The 19,338-nt window shown below is 44.6% G+C and overlaps 1 protein-coding gene and 1 long non-coding RNA gene across 2 annotated transcripts in view; both read left to right on the top strand.

Annotated features, from left to right (window-relative positions):
* LOC144698295 (uncharacterized) overlaps positions 1–19,338 on the top strand; it is a 666,343-nt gene that overhangs the window by 322,914 nt on the left and 324,091 nt on the right. The window lies entirely within an intron of this gene.
* LOC144698539 (uncharacterized) lies at positions 4,007–8,873 on the top strand. Its single transcript, XM_078570473.1, has 3 exons — positions 4,007–4,141; positions 7,722–8,140; positions 8,819–8,873. The coding sequence occupies exons 1-3, from the start codon at positions 4,025–4,027 to the stop codon at positions 8,871–8,873; spliced, it is 591 nt and encodes a 196-aa protein (XP_078426599.1). The 5' UTR covers positions 4,007–4,024.

The raw sequence follows: 19,338 nt of genomic DNA, 5'->3' as shown, positions 1-19,338 counted from the left end.
TGACTCGCTTTCCTGTTTCCAAGATAAATACTTATCCTGTATAACATTCCATTCCCAGATCTAAATTATTTTAAACCAATTAAACTATCTGTTTAAGCATGTGATCAAACCGGACCTTTGGATATCTGTAACAATCATTTATCCCTGTTCTATGAAGAGGGACAATCTGTAACAATTATTCATCCCTTAGTTCTGATGAAGAGTCATACGGACTCGAAACATTAACTGTGTTCCTCTCCGCAGATGCTGCCAGACCTGCTGAGTTTTTCCAGGTATTTTTGTTTTTATCCCTGTTCTGTAACAGACTCGGTTGGCAGGTTGAAGAGGAAACGTAATGAGAATGTAGACATAAACTCAGAAATAATAAGGACATGCTGCATCAGAATAAACGTCTTTTATAAATTCAATATGAAATCAATTGTGTAAATAAGTAATTATTATATCAAAACCAGTATCAGGAACCTAAGTCCAACTCACCATGTTTTTGGATCAGAGAAACTATTTTAATTGAGGCAAACTGCATGGATTCTGCAGAAACTGCTTCTTCGGAAGTGAATTGGACAGTTATTGAAATAGATAAACATCATGTTTATGAAAACAAAGAAGTAAATTGAGACTAATTGGTTCCTCTTCACAACAGAAGCTGGCACGGGTCGGTTTAGTGGTTAGGATTCAGTGCTCTTACCGTCGTGCCCCGGGTTTGGATAGATATGATGATCGAATGATTTTCCAACATGTTGTACCATTTGATGATGACATTGTTGATCAGTCTGTCTCCAGCATTCCTAATGAGAATAGCTGAAATCCCTTTCTTCAAATCAAAGACCCAAAGTGCTACTGCAGGACTGCATTGTAATCAGGGGTATGGGGTACTGTCTCCTGCTGTGTTTCTGTGGTGTAGTGGTTATCACATTCGCCTTGCACAATAAAGGCGCCCTGGTTGGAATCCGGGGCAGAAACGTTGTCAAGTGGTTGAATTGTACCTGTTTACTGTGGAACATTAACTGAACACAGTATCCTACAACCACATTATGTTCTCTCTTCATAATTTCACAGAATAAACACTGAGCAAAGTAAACGTACTTTTAAACTGGCAGCAGGTGAGTGCGGGCCCAGATATTGCTGCTTTTCCCTGTCTTACTCACTGGAGAGCTGAGGAAGAGAGAATAATTAATAATTAATTATTAATTAATAATAATCCAATAACTTCATAGATTTGGAATGTGCAATGGTACATGGTTGATCATTTGTTAAATTATATTTGAAATTGATCCTCAGAAAAAATCATTACTGTTGGAACTCGCTGGGTAACAGGAGAGGTTGCAATTTCTTTTTTTCTTTTGTCGCTTAAGGACCCAATGTCACCCTGAACTGTGTGACAATGAATGTTGTTTGTATTTTACATAAACGTGTCATTTTGTGGGAGAAACGTCCCTCTGGTGAAAGAGGCCTGAAATGAAAATAGAAGATACAGGCATCTTCCCTGGTGGTCTAGTGGACAGCATTTGGCACTTTCACCGCTGCCTGGGTTCGATTCCCGGTCAGGGAACAGTGATTTATCGCCCTCGTGCAAATTGCTAAAAATTTAGCTGATTAAAACCTCAAAACGCATAAAAGCTCTGCCAGAATCAGTGGAGTATTGCATCAGTGTCGTTAATGTCATCCGTGCAACAGGTCAAAACCAAATACAGAGGTGAAGATATGGAATGAGGGAAGGGTTGTGATCGGTTGCATAGCACCAACTGTCGGGATGATGGTGTAAGGCAAAATATAGAGGTAATAGGGGAGCTTTCATTGTTTACACCGGCACAAATATCTCCCAGATCTGGTTCCAACTCTCGTGTTAAAGGAGAAGAAAACTTCTCGCTGAATCTTCCACTTTTTTAACTGCATCTTCCATCCTGATATTTTTCTTTGTGACATTTTGATATGAAACTGCACAACTAATGTGAATAAAGTTTGTGATGGGACAAATGTGTTCAACCCCTCGGGGAACTGAACTATATTGACATAGACAGAGGAACACACACAAACACATACACCGAGAGTGACAGAGGGCAAAGGAGAGGCAAACACCCCGAAAACAAGGATGTCACCAACTTGGCCAATTATTGTTCAATTTCATATTGCAAATTTAGTGAGTGTTTGCAAACGAACTGAAATAAGAAACGTGGAAATGATTGAATGATTTTTATTTCATTTAACTGATAATTAATTCTGAAGGCAGTTTGCTAAAGTTAGGAATTGCCAATAATGCTTTCATTAGTCTCTGTGGCGAAATTGGTCAGAGCGTTCGGCTGTTAACCGAAAGGGGGACATTCATTGTGGATACATGGAAACAGTCTGATCCTACCCACTGCAGACACATCCATATCACTGGGAACCAGCTCTCCTACACCCAGTGCCGTCTCCCTTCGAGCATTTCGGTGTCTTGTCTGTTACCAAGTATTCTGATTGTCCTGAAGCCGATATTAGGTTTGAATTCCTGATGTGCAGTAACGGGAATCCTTTCAATGTCTCAGATCAGTTAATTTCACTGATAACATTAGAGTCAATGTTCCAGCATCTTAAAGAAGGGAAAGGTGCCTTGCCTATCTCTGTTCAGTTGGACAGTTCACCCTTCATTCTCCTCGGATTCGATTCCTCAAAAGGGACTTCCTTTTTATTCTTGAGTTCCCTGACCACATCTGGCAGCATCTTTGGATTGAGAGGCAGAATTAGCAGTTCAGATGCAGCGCAGTTCTGATGAAATGTTGCAGACCTGAAATAAAAACGATGTTTCTCTCTCCAGAGACGCTATCAGATCTGCTGAGAATTGCAGCATTTTCTGTTTCATTTCATATAGCCGGCATCTGCAGTATTTTGATTTTCTTTAAATGATTTGTGTTAAGAATGTGGAATCCATGATCAGTAGACTCCAAGATCCATGTCTGAGCTGAAACCGTATAGGTAAACTCACAATGTTAACATATTGTTCACCAGCTGGAAATGGAAAGGGATTCACCCTATCAACTCATTTACTGACACCGCAACACAGTCTCAGTGGTGAGAGACCATTCAGATACTTCATGCATGTGAAAGGATTTATTCAGTTAGCCCACAAGTTAACACTCCAGCTTTAAAAGTTCAAAGGATTTGATCCACAATTGAAGCATTGCTACTGGCAAGACACGGTTTAAATATTCCATGTATATTGAAGAAATATCATCAGTTCACCCCATCTGCTGAGACTTTAGTGAGTCCAGATCTAACTGTAAGAGTTTGTTCTGCTGTTACTAGTTACATCCAGGAGAGAATTGTTGCGGATGTCAGTGCAATTTGGTCGCTGCATCAGTTTACTCAACAATTTGAAATGTTGGCCCTATGGCCCCCATCGTATTCTGATCAGAGGACATAGATTTTGATTCTATATATCGACGTTCAATGGCGGAGCGGACACCCAGCATTCGCTGCGGCTCAGAATGTGCCCTATCTTCACTAGAGAAGCTCGATGCGCATGCGTTCATCGACTAGTCTTTGGAGCATGCGCATTGCGGTCTGTTTCACGAGCATGCGCAGTGCTGGTCTGTGACTGAAGCTGCTCAGAGAGCGTGAGTGAATGTCGAATGGAGGAAACTAACAGAGTTAGTGGGTGTGTGAGGAGGAATGGAGCCAGCGGAGTGGGCAGGGAGGCTTCATAAAGACACAGTGCAGGCCACAGATCCCAAATAACAAGGTACCGGTCTTGTATTTGCAGAGAACAGGCCGATAAAAATCTGGATTTCTCCCTTCGCCAGGCCGGGGGTAACGGCCGCCATCTTTATAGGGGGCAATGTGCAGCAGGGCGCATGCGCGGTCATCCTGGTCCCGGTAGCAGGAGGAGAGAATGTTAATTTCTGTCCAGGACTGACAGGGATGGATTTTGGAAACTCCTTTTACAGGGGGTTAGAACGGGAGGATTTACACACAGCAAACTCAGACCAGGAGAAATGTTTCTCTTCTCAATTTCTACCCTAGACTGACAGGAATGGATTTTTAGTACTCCATGTATAGGATGTTAGAAGATGAGGTTTTGCAGATAGGAAATTCAAACCAAACATCACCTCAAAGTCTGATGGAATCACTCGATTCATCAGGACCTGGATATTATCAGCCTCTGAGTGTAAGCAATATGTTCTAGGTCATTAGCACTCACTGTGTAAAATTTCTTCCTCATATCTCTCCGGTAGATCTTGCCCAAAATCTTTAAACTGTGTCCCTGCATCATTTTACGATTAGTTTATGGAAACAGCCTTTAACTGGCTCATATAAACCTCAGGATCCTCACATCCTTCATAATGTGTGGTGATCACTGCTTTGCACAGACCCAGATGTTCTGTGTGTGTGTCTGTGACATCATCACACATCGACAATTACACGGTGACATCACCCCGCCCCCCGGGTATTTCCTCAACTAGGAGATTTTTCTCTGACTCCAGTGCTTATATCTTTCCAGCTGCAGGCTCCAGCAGGAGATTTTAAATTTAAAAATGGTGAAATTGTTTCAGAAGCGAGTATTTCAAAGTACCATTCATCCACAATTTCGAGTTTTTAGTTCTGAGCTCTGTTTCTGTGAGAGGTTCCATTGCTCTGGGGCTGGTGTGAGAACTTTCCTGTGGATCTGAACCCATGACCATCCATTGCTCTGTTTCGCCTCTGCCCTCCCTGATCACCTCTCTACCATTGTCTAACTTCCTCTGTCTCTAATATTGTGTGTAGTTTAGCTGTGTTTAGGATTTTACTGTTAATCCTGCCGACTGTCTCAATGAGGTGTCCACCACTGCCCATTCACTGACCATGTGCTGCTGGCTTCCCAGCTTTATCTTCCCACAGTATCTTTCATAGTCAGGAATTGTTTTTCCTGTGCTATAGTCCATTTCTCTTCCACTTCTGAGCTTAGATGGCCCATCAGATTTTGCACCATCTTTATTCCCCATATTTCATTCTGCACACCCTGAAATGTTAACTCTTTGTTTCACTCTCCACAGATACTGCCTGACCTGCTAAGTTTTTCCAATAGCGCTAGCGGAAGTGAACTGGCAAATTAGGTAAGGGGATGGGCCAATGGAGATGCAGTGGCAGACATTTGAGGGGATATTTCAGAATACACAGAATAAATAGATACATTCAAACAAGAGAGAAAAGTTTCAAGGGGATGACCCTCACATGTAGTTAACTCAGAAAGTTAAAGATAATATCAAACTTAAAGGAAATTGCGCAAAGATGGATGGCAGATCAGAAGATTGGTGAGAATATTTTAAAACTGCAAAGGATGATGAAGGGATTTATAATGATGGGAAAATTAGAGTATGAGTGAAAGCCAGCTAGAAAGATAAAGGCAGATAGTAAGATAAGAAAAAAAGTTCTATAGACATTGAAAAATGAAAAGAGTTATGAAAGTGAGCATTGGTCCTATAGAAAGTGAGTCTGTAAATTAATAATGGAAAATAAGGAGCTGGCAGATGAATTAAACAGGTATTTACATCGGTCTTCAGAAAATAGGATCAAAGTAACATCCCAAAAAATAGGTGTAAATCGGGACCTGGAAGGAAGGGAGGAACTCAAGAAAATTACAATCACCAGTGAAGTGGTACTGAGCAAATTGTTGAAGCTGTGGGCTGACAAGTCCCCGGTTCCTGATGGACTTCATCATAGGGTCTTAAAAGAAGTGGCTAGTGACATAGTTGATGCATTGGTTTTAATTTATTAAAATTCCCTAGACTCAGGGAGGTTCCATTAGATTGGAAATTAGCAAATGTAACTCCTTTATTCAAAAAGGGAGGGAGACAGAAAGCAGGAAATTACAGACCAGTTAGCTTAATGTCTGTTGTAGGCAAAATGTTAGAAGCTATTATTAAAGACATTGTAGCAGAGCATGAAGAAAAATTAAAGGTAATCAGGCAGAGTCAATATGGTTTTGTGAAAGGGAAATCATGTTTAACCAATTTAATGGAGTTCTTTGGAGTCATGTGTGCTGTGGATGAAGGGGAATCGCTGGATGTGCTGCATGTAGATTTCCAGAAGGCATTTGATAAAGGTTCCACATCAAAGGTTATTGTGGAAAATAAAAGCTCATGGTGTAGTGGGTAACATATCGGCATGGGTAGAAGATTGGCTAGCTAACAGGAAACAGAGTTGGCATAAATGTGTGTTTTTCTGGTTGGTGAGATGTAATGAATGGTGTGCCACTGGGATTAGTACTGGAGCCTCAACTTTTTACAGTTTATATAAAGGACTTGGATGAAGGGACCAAGGGTATGGTTGCTAAATTTGCTGATGACACAAAGGTAGGAAATTAAGCTGTGAAGAGGACATAAGGAGGCTACAAAGGGACATAGATAGGTTAAGTGAGTGGCAAAGATCTGGCAAATGGAGTGTAATGTGGGCAAATGTGGAATTGTTCATCTTGGCAGGCAGAATAAAAAAACATATCTAAATGGTGAGAGATTGCAGAGCTCTTGAGATTCAGGGGGATCTGGGTGTCCTAGTGCACGAATCACAAAAGGTTAGTATGCAGGTTCAACGGGTAATTAGGAATGCTAATAGAATGTTATCCTTCATTGTGAGGGGAATTGAGAACAAAAGTACAGTGGTTATGCTTCAGTTGGACAGGGCACTGGTGAGACCACATCTGGAGAACTGTGTACAGTACTGGTCTCCTTATTTCAGGAAACATGTAAATGTGTTAGATGCTGCTTAGAAAAAGGTTACTAGACTAATACCAGGAATGGGCGGATTGTGTTATGAGGAAAGATTGGACAGGTTAAGCTTGTATCCACTGGAGTTTAGAAGGGGAAGATGTGACTTGATTCAAACCTTTAAGATCCTGAGGGGCCTTGACAGGATTGTTGTGGCGAGGAAATTTCCTCTTGAGGGAGAATTCAGAATGGGGGGGTCACTGATTAAAAATAAGGGGGCGCACATTTAAGACAGAGATAAGGGGACTGCTTTTCTCTTAGAGGGTAGTGAATCTTTGGAACTCTCATCCTCAAAAGGCAGATGAGCTGAGACGAGGGCTGAGTCGGCGATGTTACTGAGTGAAAATAGACGGTCTTGGTGAAGATGTGGATTTTTGTTTGGAAGCTCATCTTGGGGTGAAATATTTCACCATGGTTGTGAACAGTCTGGTTCAGTCTCAGACAGTTGTCAGGGAGAGGGATGGAGTCGGTGTCAAGGGAGTGGAGTTTGTAGCGGGGAATGAAGACAATGACTTTGGTCTTCACAATTTTTAAATGGAGGAAATTTCTCCTCATCCAGTACTGGAGGTCAGACAAGTCAGCTCGGTGTGTGACTTGGAGGGGAACTTGGAAGTGATGGTGTTCACATACGCCTGTTACCCTGGCCCTTCTAGGTGGAGGAGTTTGATGGTTTGGGAGATTCTATCAAAAGTTCTGGTCGAGTTGCAGTGATACAAAATCTTGCTTACCACCTGCATCTCCCATCTCTCTCTCTCTCTCTCTTTCTCTACTCCAATAGAGGCCAGAATTTTGTATAGACCCAGGAAGCATGACCGGTTCCCTTCCCTGAAGGACATTAGTGAACCAGTTGGGTTTTTATGACAATCCAGCAGTTTTCATGGTCACTTTTCCCTCGTGCCGGCCCCACAAATTCCCAGATTCATTCAGCTCAATTTCACAACCTGCCTTTGTGTTTTTATGGGTTCTCTCTCACTCCCTTTTTTTTGTTTCAAATCAATTTCACAGGGTATCAGAAGGAGAGAATTTGTGGTTGGGAAACTCAAACCAAACATCACATCAGGATCTGACAGAGTCGAGTTGCCCAATTTATCGGAACCTGAACATTATCGGATTTTGAACATGGAAGGAAAAAGCACCGTTCACAGTGGGGAGAAACTGTACACATGTCCGGTGTGTGGGCGAGGCTTCAGCCAATCATCTGACCTGTCAGAACATAAATGCCATCACAAAGCAGAGAAGCTGTGGAAATGTGGAGATTGTGGGAAGGGATTTAATTACCCAGTTCAGCTGGAAACTCATCGGCGCAGTCACACTGGGGAGAGACCGTTCACCTGCTCCGAGTGTGGGAAGGGATTCACTCGGTTATACCACCTGCTGACACACCAGCGAGTTCACACTGGGGAGAGGCCATTCACCTGCTCTGAGTGTGGGGAGGGATTCACTCAGTCACCCAACCTGCTGACACACCAGCGAGTTCACACAGGGGAGAGACCTTTCAAATGTCTGGACTGCGGGAAGAGCTTTAAAAGTTCTGGAGAACTGATGTCCCATCAACGTGTTCACACTGATGAGAGACCGTTCAGGTGCTCTCAGTGTGGAACTGGGTTTATACGATCATCTCAACTCACTGAACACCAGCGAATTCACACTGGGGAGTGGCTATTCACCTGCTTTGAATGTGGGAAGGGATTTAATCGGTCATCCAACCTGCTGACACACCAGTGGGTTGACACTGGAGAGAGACCATTCACATGCTCCAAGTGTGGGACAGGATTCACTCAGTTATCCACCCTGCTGAGACACCAACAAGTTCACACTGACAAGAGACCTTTTAAATGCCCAGACTGCAGGAAGCGTTATAAAAGTTCCGGGGACCTGCTGCTCTATCAACGTGTTCACATTGATGAGAGACCGTTCAGGTGCTCTCACTGTGGGACTGGGTTCAGGCGATCAAATGACCTCACTGACTACCAGCGAGTTCACACTAGGCAGAGGCCGTTCACCTGCTCCAAGTGTGGGAAGGGATTCACTCAGTCATCGAACTTGCAGACACACCAGCGAGTTCACACTGAGGAGAAACCATTCACTTGCTCTGAGTGTAGGAAAAGTTTCAGTCAGTTACCCCACCTGACAACACACCAGCGAGTTCACAAGTAACTACAGTGATGGGATTTTGCTGTTAATCACATCCAGGACTGAACTGTATTCATTGGGGTTTGTTTTCGCTGATGTTAATGAACTCCAGCCCAGTTATAGGTTTTAATATTCTGGATAAAATTCAAAACAATCCGCTTGGTGTTTAACACAGTGTGATGAATCTTTTCAATATCTCTGACACAAGTTAGTTCCTTTTGAGGAGCTCTCCCTCTCTCCTCCATCCTCACCTCCAACAATAAGTGTGAGGAGCTCATGGAGCTTCTTTGTCACTAAGATTGAAACAATCCGATCAGCTGCCTTTGTTGCTTCCCTCCCTTTCATTAACCCACTGGGACAAACTGTCTCTAAAGTTTCCCTTTGTCTGAGCCCTGAACCCACATCTTTATCCAGTTTCTCTCCCTACTCCATCGACCCTATTCCTACTAAACTGTTGATCACCCAAACTCTCCCTCATTTCTTTCTCGGCCTGTCCGCAGTCTTTGACACCATTGACCAAACCATCCTCCTCCATTGCCTCTCCACTGGTGTCCAGCTGGGTGGGACTGCACACTCCTGATTCCTTTCTTATCGATCTCATTGTAGCCAGAGAATCACCTGCAGTAATTATGGCTATTTGAGTTACAATTTCACAGATTGACTCAGTAAGTGATCAGATCTCACTGAACTTAGATAGAAAAATGATCCATTATCAGTCTCACAGTGACCGTGTCTTACAGACCAAGTCTTTCTTACCACAGCAGCCCTCCTGGATAAGATCAACAGAGAAGAGTGAAATATTCTCATCCACAACCCAAGCACATAGTGAGAAAAAATATCTGAAAATTCCCTTTAAAATATAAGGTACAGCAGAACGACAGTGCACTGCTCTGTTACAGACTTATTGAAACAGATTCATTGTCACCTCCTCCCTTCCCACATTCCAGGGCATTTTCCACACACTTTCCAGATGACACAGTGATTTACTTGTACTTCTTGCTATTCAGTATTGTGTTTTCACTGCTCACAATGTGATCTCCTTTACACTGAGGAGACTAATTCCCGATTGGGTGACTGTTTTGTGGAACATCACCATTCAGTCTGCAATTGTGATCCTGAGCTTCTGCTCATTTACTATTTTAATTCTAGGAATCACTTTTGGTCTGAACTCTCTGTCCTCGGCCTCCTGCACTGTTCCAATGAAGCTCAGTGGAAGCTTGGGAAACAGCAGCTCATCTTTTATTAGACGTTTCACAACCTCCTAGACTCAAGCTTCATTTCAACAATTTCAGATCATTGCCACCACTCCCATTTTTCTCAGACAGTCGGTTCTGCTGTTACCATTTATCCCTCCTCTAGACCTGTCTTTTGTTTCTCCTCTTGTCCCATTAGTTTATTTACTTGTCTCATTATCACCCAATGTTGTATCATCATCCCCTTTCTCATTTAATCACTCCAGCCTTCCATCCCATCACAAGACCGTTTGTCCTTTCCTCGTCTCTTTTCCCTGACTCTGTACTTGTTTGTAAACTATTACATCTCTAAATTCTTCCATTTTCTATAAAAAGCCAGCGACCTGAAACATTCACTCTGTTTCCCTCTCCACAGAAGCTGTTTGACCTGCTGAGAGTTTCCCACATTTTCTGTTTTGAGGTCGGATTTCCAGCATCTGCAGGATCTTGTTTCAGGGTCACAGTGGATCAGTTTTCTCTGACTTATCGTTCCCTGTTTAAAGGTGAAGAAGGAGTTTTTAAAGAATGAGACAATAACTGTCCCCCTGTTCGACATGAAACTAAACTCACTGTTAATTCCTCCTCAGTAACAATTGTGAACACAAAGCTTCCAGCCGGGATTGAACCGGGGACTTTCTCATGTAAAGTAAAGGTGATAATCAGTGCACTAGGGAAATGAGTGTGAATCCCCCCCGGACAGAGGGGAACTGACCATCCATCTCTAGCTCTAATTCCCAAACAGAAAATGCTGCCAAGAATCAGCAAGTCAGGCTGAGTCTGTGGCCGCGCTCACCATCTGAAACCGTCACAATGCCCGGCTGATTGACGGCAGATCCGGACCAATAGGAAGTAGGGGCGTGTCTGGAGGACCGAACGGGAGTGGCTGGTCCTCCAACCAATCGGAGTGAAGGAGGGGCGGGGCCCGAGGTGACGCGGCGCGCAGGCGCAGTGTCGTTATACCTGAAGACCGGGGAGTGCGGGAGCTGAAGAAGGAAGGAGGCGGGAAAGGGTGAGTGACAGCCGAGTACAGGAGAGAAATGGAGTCAGTGTGGACTCGGAGGCTTTATAAACACCCGGTGCAGGCCTCCGGACCCGAATTAGAAACTTTCGGTCCAGCGTTTGCGCCAAAACGACAACTGAGACTCTTCAGGTCTCAGGCCCGGGGTAGCGGCCGCCATCTTTATAGGGGGCAATGTGCAGCAGGGCGCATGCGCAGATATCCTAGTCCAGGTAGCAGGAGGAGAGAATGTTGTTCATTTCTATCCTGGACTGACAGGGATGGATTTTGGAAACTCCTTTCACAGGGGGTTAGAAGTGGGGGACTTACATACAGCAAACTCAAACCAGGAGTAATGTTTGTTTCTAATGAATATTTAATCCTGAACCTACAGTGATGATTTTTTTTTACAGGATTTTTGAAGATCTGGAATTTGAGGCAGGAAACAGCAACCAAATCTGACAGAGTCACTTCGTTCATCAGATCCTGAACATCAATGGATTTTGAACATGGAAGGAAAAAGCAGTGTTCACAGTGGGGAGAAACCGTACATGTGTTCTGTGTGTGGACAAGGCTTCAGTGAATCATCTGGCCTGTTGAGGCATAAGCACAGTCACAGCAGGGGGAAACCGTGGAAATGTGGGGACTGTGGGAAGGGATTCAGAACCCCTTCGGAGCTGGAAATTCATCAGCGCAGTCACACCGGGGAGAGGCCGTTCACCTGCTCTGAGTGTGGGAAGGGATTCATTCACTCATCCACCCTGCTGACACACCAGCGAGTTCACACTGGGGAGAGGCTGTTCAACTGCTCCAAGTGTGGGAAAGGATTTACCCGATCATCCAACCTGCTGAGACACCAGCAAGTTCACACAGGGGAGACACCATTCACTGCTCCAAATGTGGGAAGAGATTCACTCGGTCATCCACCCTGCTGCAACACCAGCGACTTCATGCTGGGGAGAGGCCATTTACCTGCCCTGAGTGCGGAAAGGGATTCACTACCTCATCTATCTTGTCGAAACACCAGCGAGTTCACACTGGAGAGTTCGCCTGCCCTGAGTGTGGGAATGCATTCACTGATTCATCCACCCTACAGAAACACCAGCGAGTTCACACTGGGGAGAGACCTTTTCAATGTCCAGACTGCGAAATGTGTTTTAAGAGTTCCGGAGAGCTGATATCTCATCAACGTGTTCACACTGATGAGAGACCGTTCAGGTGCTCTCTGTGTGGGACTGGGTTCAGGTGGCCATCTCAGCTCACTGTGCACCAGCGAACTCACACTGGGGAGAGACCATTCTCCTGCTCCGAGTGTGGGAAAGGATTCACCCAGTCATTTAACCTGCTGAGACACCAGCATGTTCATACTGCTGAGAGACCTTTTAAATGCCCAGACTGTGGAAATTGCTTTAAAAGTCCCAGGGAATTGATATCCCATCGACGTGTTCACACTGACGAGAGCCCATTCAAGTGCTCTCAGTGTGGGGCTGGGTTCAGGCATTCATCTCACCTCACTGTACATCAGCGTACTCACACTGGGAAGAGACCATTCACCTGCTCCAAGTGTGGGAAGAGATTCATTCAGTCATCTCACCTGCTGACACACCAACGAGTTCACAAGCAATAACAGTAATTGGGTTTTGCTCTTACTCACATCCAGGACTGAACCCCATGTTCATTGGGGTCTGCTTCGGCTGATGTTAATAAACTCCAGCACAATTATAGGTGTTAATATTATGAATAAAAGTGAAATAAATAAGTTTTGTTTTAAACACACAGTGTTGAGCCTCTTTAATATTGCTAACACAAGTTAGTTCCTTTTGAAGGGCTCTCCCTCTCCCCGTCTCCTCCATCCTCACCTCCAACAACAAGTGTGAGGAGCTCATGGAGCTTCTTTGTCACTAAGATTGAGACAATCCGATCAGCTGCCTCTGCTGCTTCCCTCCCTTCCACTAGCCCACCGAGACAAACTGTCTCTTAACTCCCCCCTTGTCTGAGCCCGAACTCACATCTTTCTCCATCCAGCCTCCACATACTCAGCAAGTTCAGACGGCAGAGAGAGGGTTAAATGCTTAGATGTATCAAGAGCTTTAAAAACCCACATTCACTGATGTTTCACCAGTGCATTCACTCCGGTTCCACTCCATTCACCTGCTCTCACTGCAGGTAGAGGCTCAGGTGATTGTCCAGCCTGCTGCAACACTAGTGAGTTCACACTGGGGAGAGGTCATCCACCTGCTCCATGTGTGGGGAGGGATTCACTGATTCATGTAACCTGTTGGCACATCAGTGAGTTCACACTCACCAAAGATCTTTTAAACGTCTGGATTGTGGGAAGTGTTATAAAGGTTCTCTGGAGCTGACGTGCTATCAACATGTTCACACTGACAAGAGACCATTCAGGTGCTCTCGCTGTGGGACTGGGTTCAGGTGATCATGTGAACTCAGTATCTACCAGTGCACTCACACTGGGGAGAGACTGTTCATTTGTTCCATGTGTGGGAGAGATTCACTCAGTCATCCCACTTGACTACACATCAACCTGTTCATTCTGATAAGAAACCGTTTCAAACTTCTGCCTGTGAAAGAGATTTTAAACCAAAGTAGATGCTCTGAAACACAAACACATTCTAACTCCCCATCACCATCCCTGGGTATGTCCTGTCCCAGCGGCAGGACAAACCCAGTAGAGGTGGTGGCACAGTGACATACAGTTGGGAGGGAGTTGCCCTGGGAGTCCTCAACATCGACTCCGGACCGCATGAAGTCATGTGGCATCAGGTCAAACATGGCCAAGGAAACCTCCCGCTGATTCCCATGTACCACACTCCCTCAGCTGATGAATCAGTGCTCCTCCATGTTGAATACCACTTGGAGGAAGCGCTGAGGGTGGCAAGGGCACAGAATGTACTCTGGGTGGGGGACTTCAATGTCCATCACCAAGAGTGGCTCAGTAGCCCCACTATACACTGAGCTGGGTGAGTCTGAAAGGACATAGCTGCTAGACTGGCTCTGCAGCTGGTGCTGAGTGAACCAACAAGAGGGAAAAACATACATTGTCATCAACCTGCCTGCCGCAGAGGCATCTGTCCATGACAGTACCTGTAAGAGTAACTACCACACAGCCCTTGTGGAGATGAAGTCCCATCTTCACATTGAGGGTACCCTCTATCGTGTTGTGTGGCACTATCACCATGCTAAATAGAATAGATTTCGAACAGACTGGGCAGCCATGAAGTGCTGTGGGCCATCAGCAGCAGCAGCAATGTACTGAATCACAATCTGTAACCTCATGGCCCGGCATAACTCCCACTCTACCATTACCGTCAAGCCACGGAATCAACCCTGGTTCCATGAAGAGTGCAGGAGCAGCACCAGGCGTACCTAAAAATGAGGTGTCAAGCTGGTGAAACTATAACACAGGACTACTTGCATGCCAAACAGCATAAGCAGAAAGTGATAAGCAAAGCTAGGCACCCCACAATCAATGGATCAGATCTAAGTTTTGCAGTCCTATCACATCCAGAAAGGGGACATCAATAGTGCTATCAAGTGGCACTTGCTCAGCAATAACCTGCTCTTTGACGCTCAGTTTGGGTTCCACCAGGGCCACTCAGCTCCTGTCCTCATTACAGCATTGGTTCAAACATGGAGAAAAGAGCTGAACTCCTGAGATGAGGTGAGAGCTACTGCCCTTGACATCAATGCAGCATTTGACCGAGTGTGGCATCAAAGAGCCCTAGCAAAACTGGAGTCAATGGCTTCAGGGGGAAAACTCTCTGCTGGTTGGAGTCATACCTAGCACAAAAGAAAATGTAGTTGTTGGAGGTCAGTCATCTCAGCTCCAGGATATCATTGCAGGAGTTCCTCAGGGTAGTGTCCTCAGCCCAACCATCTTCAGCCAGTTCATCAATGACCTTCCTTCCATCATAAGGTCAGAAGTGGGGGTGTTCGCTGATGATTGCACAATGTTCAGCACCATTCGTGACTCCTCAGATACTGAAGCAGTCCATGTCCAAATGCAACAAGACCTGGTCAATATCCAGGCTTGGGCTGACAAGTGGCAAGTAACATTCGTGCCAGACAAGTGCTAGGCAATGACCATCTCCAACAAGAGAGAATCCAACCATCGCCCCTTGATGTTCAATGGCATTACCATCACTGAATCCACCACTATCAATAATCTGGGGGTTACCATTGACCAGAGACTGATCTGGAATAGCCAAATAAATACTGTGGCTACAAGTCCAGGTGAGAGGCTAGGAATCCTGCTACAAGTAACTCACCAGCAAGTTCACACTGAGTTCATTCAGCCATTCAGCTGCACTTCCTGTAGACAGAGGCTCAGGTATTCAGGCAACCTCAAAGCCCACCAGCGAGTTCACACTGGAGAGAGGCCATTCACTTGCACTGTGTGTGAGAAGGGATTCCATTGGTTATCCAGCTGCCGAGAGTCCAGCAAGTTCACAAGTGACTGTAGGAGTTAGATTCTGCTGTTATTGCTGGTCTTAATCACATGCAGGACTGATAGTCTGACTGTATTTGGTCTGTTTGTGTTGATGTTAGCAACCCTATAACTGGTTGGAGTTTAATAGTCTGGGTATGTCATTGATTTTCAGGACTGCATTTTGTCCTTTTTTGAAAGCACCATCTGTGACCTCTCCCCTTAATTCAGGAATTCTCAACAGGAACTCAGTTTCAATAAAATTATGGGCTTGTAATTCAATCCTAAATTGATCTTTGGTGCAAACTCTACAATTCAGTGTCTGAGAGGTCCCACTGATTAACATTTCCAATTAGAAAGTGCTGATTAATCCTTGCTGACAATTCTTACTGACTTGCACATTACTCACAGTGACATCTCCATTATAGAGACATATAGGAACATAAGACTTAGGAGCAGGAGGGAGGCCATTCAGCCCTTCGGGTTTGTTACAGCATTCAATTAGATCATGGCTGATCTAGTTGTGGTATCAACTCCACTTTCCTGTCTGTCCCCCATAACTCTTGACTTTGTTGTTTATCAATAATCTGTCTAACTCAGCTCTGAATACATTCAATGACGCAGCCCCCACTGCTTTCTGTAGAAAATAATTCTACATAACAATGACCCCTTGAGAGAACAACATTTCTTATCAACGCCGTCTTAAATGGTAGACCACATATTCTTAAACTGTGTCCGCTTGTTCTGTCTCTCACAAGTGGAATCATCCTCCTGCTACCTACCCTATCAAATCCCCTCAGGATTTGAAGAAGAGTCATACGGAGTCGAAACGTTAACTGTGTCTTTATCCCCACAGATGCTGTCAGACCTGCTGAGATTTGGCAGCATTTTTTTTTTGTCCCCTTAGGATCTTATCTGTTTCATTATGATCACCTCTCATTTTTCTAAACTCCAATGGGTGAAGGTCAAATTTTCTTCAGAAGATAAGCCCCTCATCCCAGGGATGAGTTGAGTGAACCTTCTCTGAACTGTTTCAATGCAATTATATCTGTTTCTAATAAAGATACCACAGTTGTACACAATATTCCAGATGTGGTCTCACCAAGGCCCTGTACAGCTGCAGTAAAACTTCCCTACTGTTATATTGCATTTTATATTGGTGAAATTTAATTATCAAGGAACATAAACAAAAAAGTCGTGTTTTATAGGCTCATCAATGAAAGCTTCATCAATCAATGTTGATATTGCTGAATCTTGGAAGTGGCTGAGTTCAATCATTTCTGACCCAGCAGCAGCAACATTTGGGAAAGCTGGAACCCACAACAAAAACTGGCTTGAGACCTACTCAGCAGAGATGAATCTGTCATTGAAGCAAAAAGCAAAGCCTACCTGATTACAACATAAACCCAACAGCTAGAGCACTGTGTAACTTGAAATTGGCTGAGACAGTTGTGTAAAAGATAGGAAGATACTGTGCAAATAAACACTGGATCAGCCCACGTCAAGAAATCCAAACTGCCTGTGACAATGGAAATCTACGTGCTGTGTGTGATGGGATCAGGAGGGCGCTTGGTCCGACCATCACCAAAGTTGTCCCCCTGAAATCAGTAGATGTTGAAGTTCTCAGCGACAGAATTAAACCGATGTCCCACTGGGGTGAACACGACTGTGAGCTGTACACCTGTCGGACAGACATCTCCCAGTCTCCGCTTGACTCTCTCCTGCAGCTTCCTTTCATGGTTGAGTTGGACGAGGAACCATCATCACTTGAGCTCGAAAAGGCCATTGATTCCTTTGCAAGCGGCAAGACACCCGGCAAGGATGGAATTCCAGCTGAACTGCTCAAACCCAGAAAGTCTCATCCACTGTCGCACCTTCATGACCTCCTCCTCCTCTATTGAAATTTCTTTCTCTTCTGCAGCTGATTTAAAGTTGCAGATTTTGCTCCGAAGATTAAGTTGGGATTGATATTCAAAGTTAACTATTTTACTGCAGAAACAACTACAGCTGGGAGTCAGTGAATTAAGAGGAAAGATCCCAGACAGCGGTTCTTCAAGTTACACTGCAGGCCCGACAGCTCAATCAGCTCCACTCTCAGCTCAGGAGAGCTCAACAACTCCACATCCTGTCCATAGGGGAGTTCTCCTGGTGCAGTGGGACCAATATTCGTGCTTTAACTAACACCACCAAATAAAACTGGATTAATCAGTTAGTCTGATTGCTGTTTGTGGAATCTTACTGTGCACAAACTGGCTGTGGTGAAACAGAAACAACGTATTTATATAATATCTTTTATGTAACAAAACGTGCCAAGGTGCTTCACAGGACTTTATAAAGAAACATTTGACATCGACTGGCATGGGTCGATATTCGGGTCAATGGACAGAACCTTGATTGGAGAGGCAGATATTAACAAATCTCTTTAATCAGGAGAGAGAGGTGGAGAGGTTTAGGGAGGAAATTCTGGAACTTTGCACCTAGGCACGGCCACCAATGGTGGAGTAATTAAAATCAGGGATGCTAAAGAGTACAGAATGAGATAGCACAGATATCTCAGAGGGTTGTGCGACTGGAGATTACAGAGATTGGGAGGGACGATGCCATTGAGGGATTTGTAAACAAGGTTCCAAATTTTAAAATTGAGGCATTGCTTGAACAGGAGCCAATTGAGGTCAATAAGCACAGGGGTGATGAGTGAATGGAACTTGGTGTGAGAAAGCACATGGACAGCAGAGTTTTGGATGATCTCACATTTTTGTGTGGGTGTTGGGTGAATGTGAGGGGCCGGCCAGGAATGTATTGGAATTGTCAAGTCTAAAGGTAACACGGACATGGATGAGGGTTTAAGCAGCAGATGAGCTGGGGGTGGGGTGGAGACAGGCGACGTTATGGAGACTGAAATATCTGGTGTTAGTGATGGTGCGGATATGTGGTCAGAAACTCATCTTGGGGTCAAATAAGACATCGAGATTGTGAACAGTGTGGTTCAGCCTCAGACAGTTCCCCGGGAGAGGGATGGACTCGGTAGTTAGGGAACAGAATTTGTAGTGGTGACCGAAGACAATGGCTTTGGTCTTCCCAATTTTTAATTGGAGGAAATTTCTGCTCATCCAGCATTGGATACACGAAAAGCAGTTTGATAATTTAGTAACAGTGGAGGAATGGAGAGGGATGTTGGTGAGGTAGAGCTGGGCGTTGTCAGTGCACATGTGAAAACTAACACGGTGCTTTTTGATGATGTCACCGAGTGGCAGCATGGAGATGAGAAATAGGAGGGGCCAAGGATAGATCCTTGGGGGACACCAAGTACAAGGACTTTGGAGAGGAAAGGGAGGTTGGAGATGGGCCGGTAGTTTGAAAAGATGGTCAGGTCAAGAGTTTATTCTTAGGATGGGTGATGATGATAGATTTGATGATGAGAGGGACATTACCAGGAGAGAGATAAACATTAACAATATCAGCTAACATGGGGAAATTGGATAATCAGCAGTTTAGTAAGAATAAGGTCAAGGGAGCAGAAGGAGGGCCTCATGGACAAGATGAGCACTGAGAGGACATGAGGGGAGATGGGAGAGAAACTGGAGAAAGATGTGGGTTCAGGGCTCAGACGAGAAGGAACCTTAGAAACAGTTTGTCCCGGTGGGTTAGTGAGAGGGAGGGAAGCAGAAGAGGCAGCTGATCGGATTGTCTCAATCTTAGTGACAAAGAAGCTCCATGAGCTCCTCACACTTGTTGTTGGAGGTGAGGATGGAGATGACAGAGGAGAAGCAGAGTATTGGAGATATTAAAAAGATTCAACATACCTTGTATTTCACA

Source organism: Cetorhinus maximus, chromosome 23 (assembly GCF_964194155.1).
Source record: "Cetorhinus maximus chromosome 23, sCetMax3.hap1.1, whole genome shotgun sequence".
Taxonomy (NCBI): Eukaryota; Metazoa; Chordata; class Chondrichthyes; order Lamniformes; family Cetorhinidae; genus Cetorhinus; species Cetorhinus maximus.
Note: the sequence above shows the minus strand (reverse complement) of the source record. Positions and strands in the feature narration are given on the sequence as shown.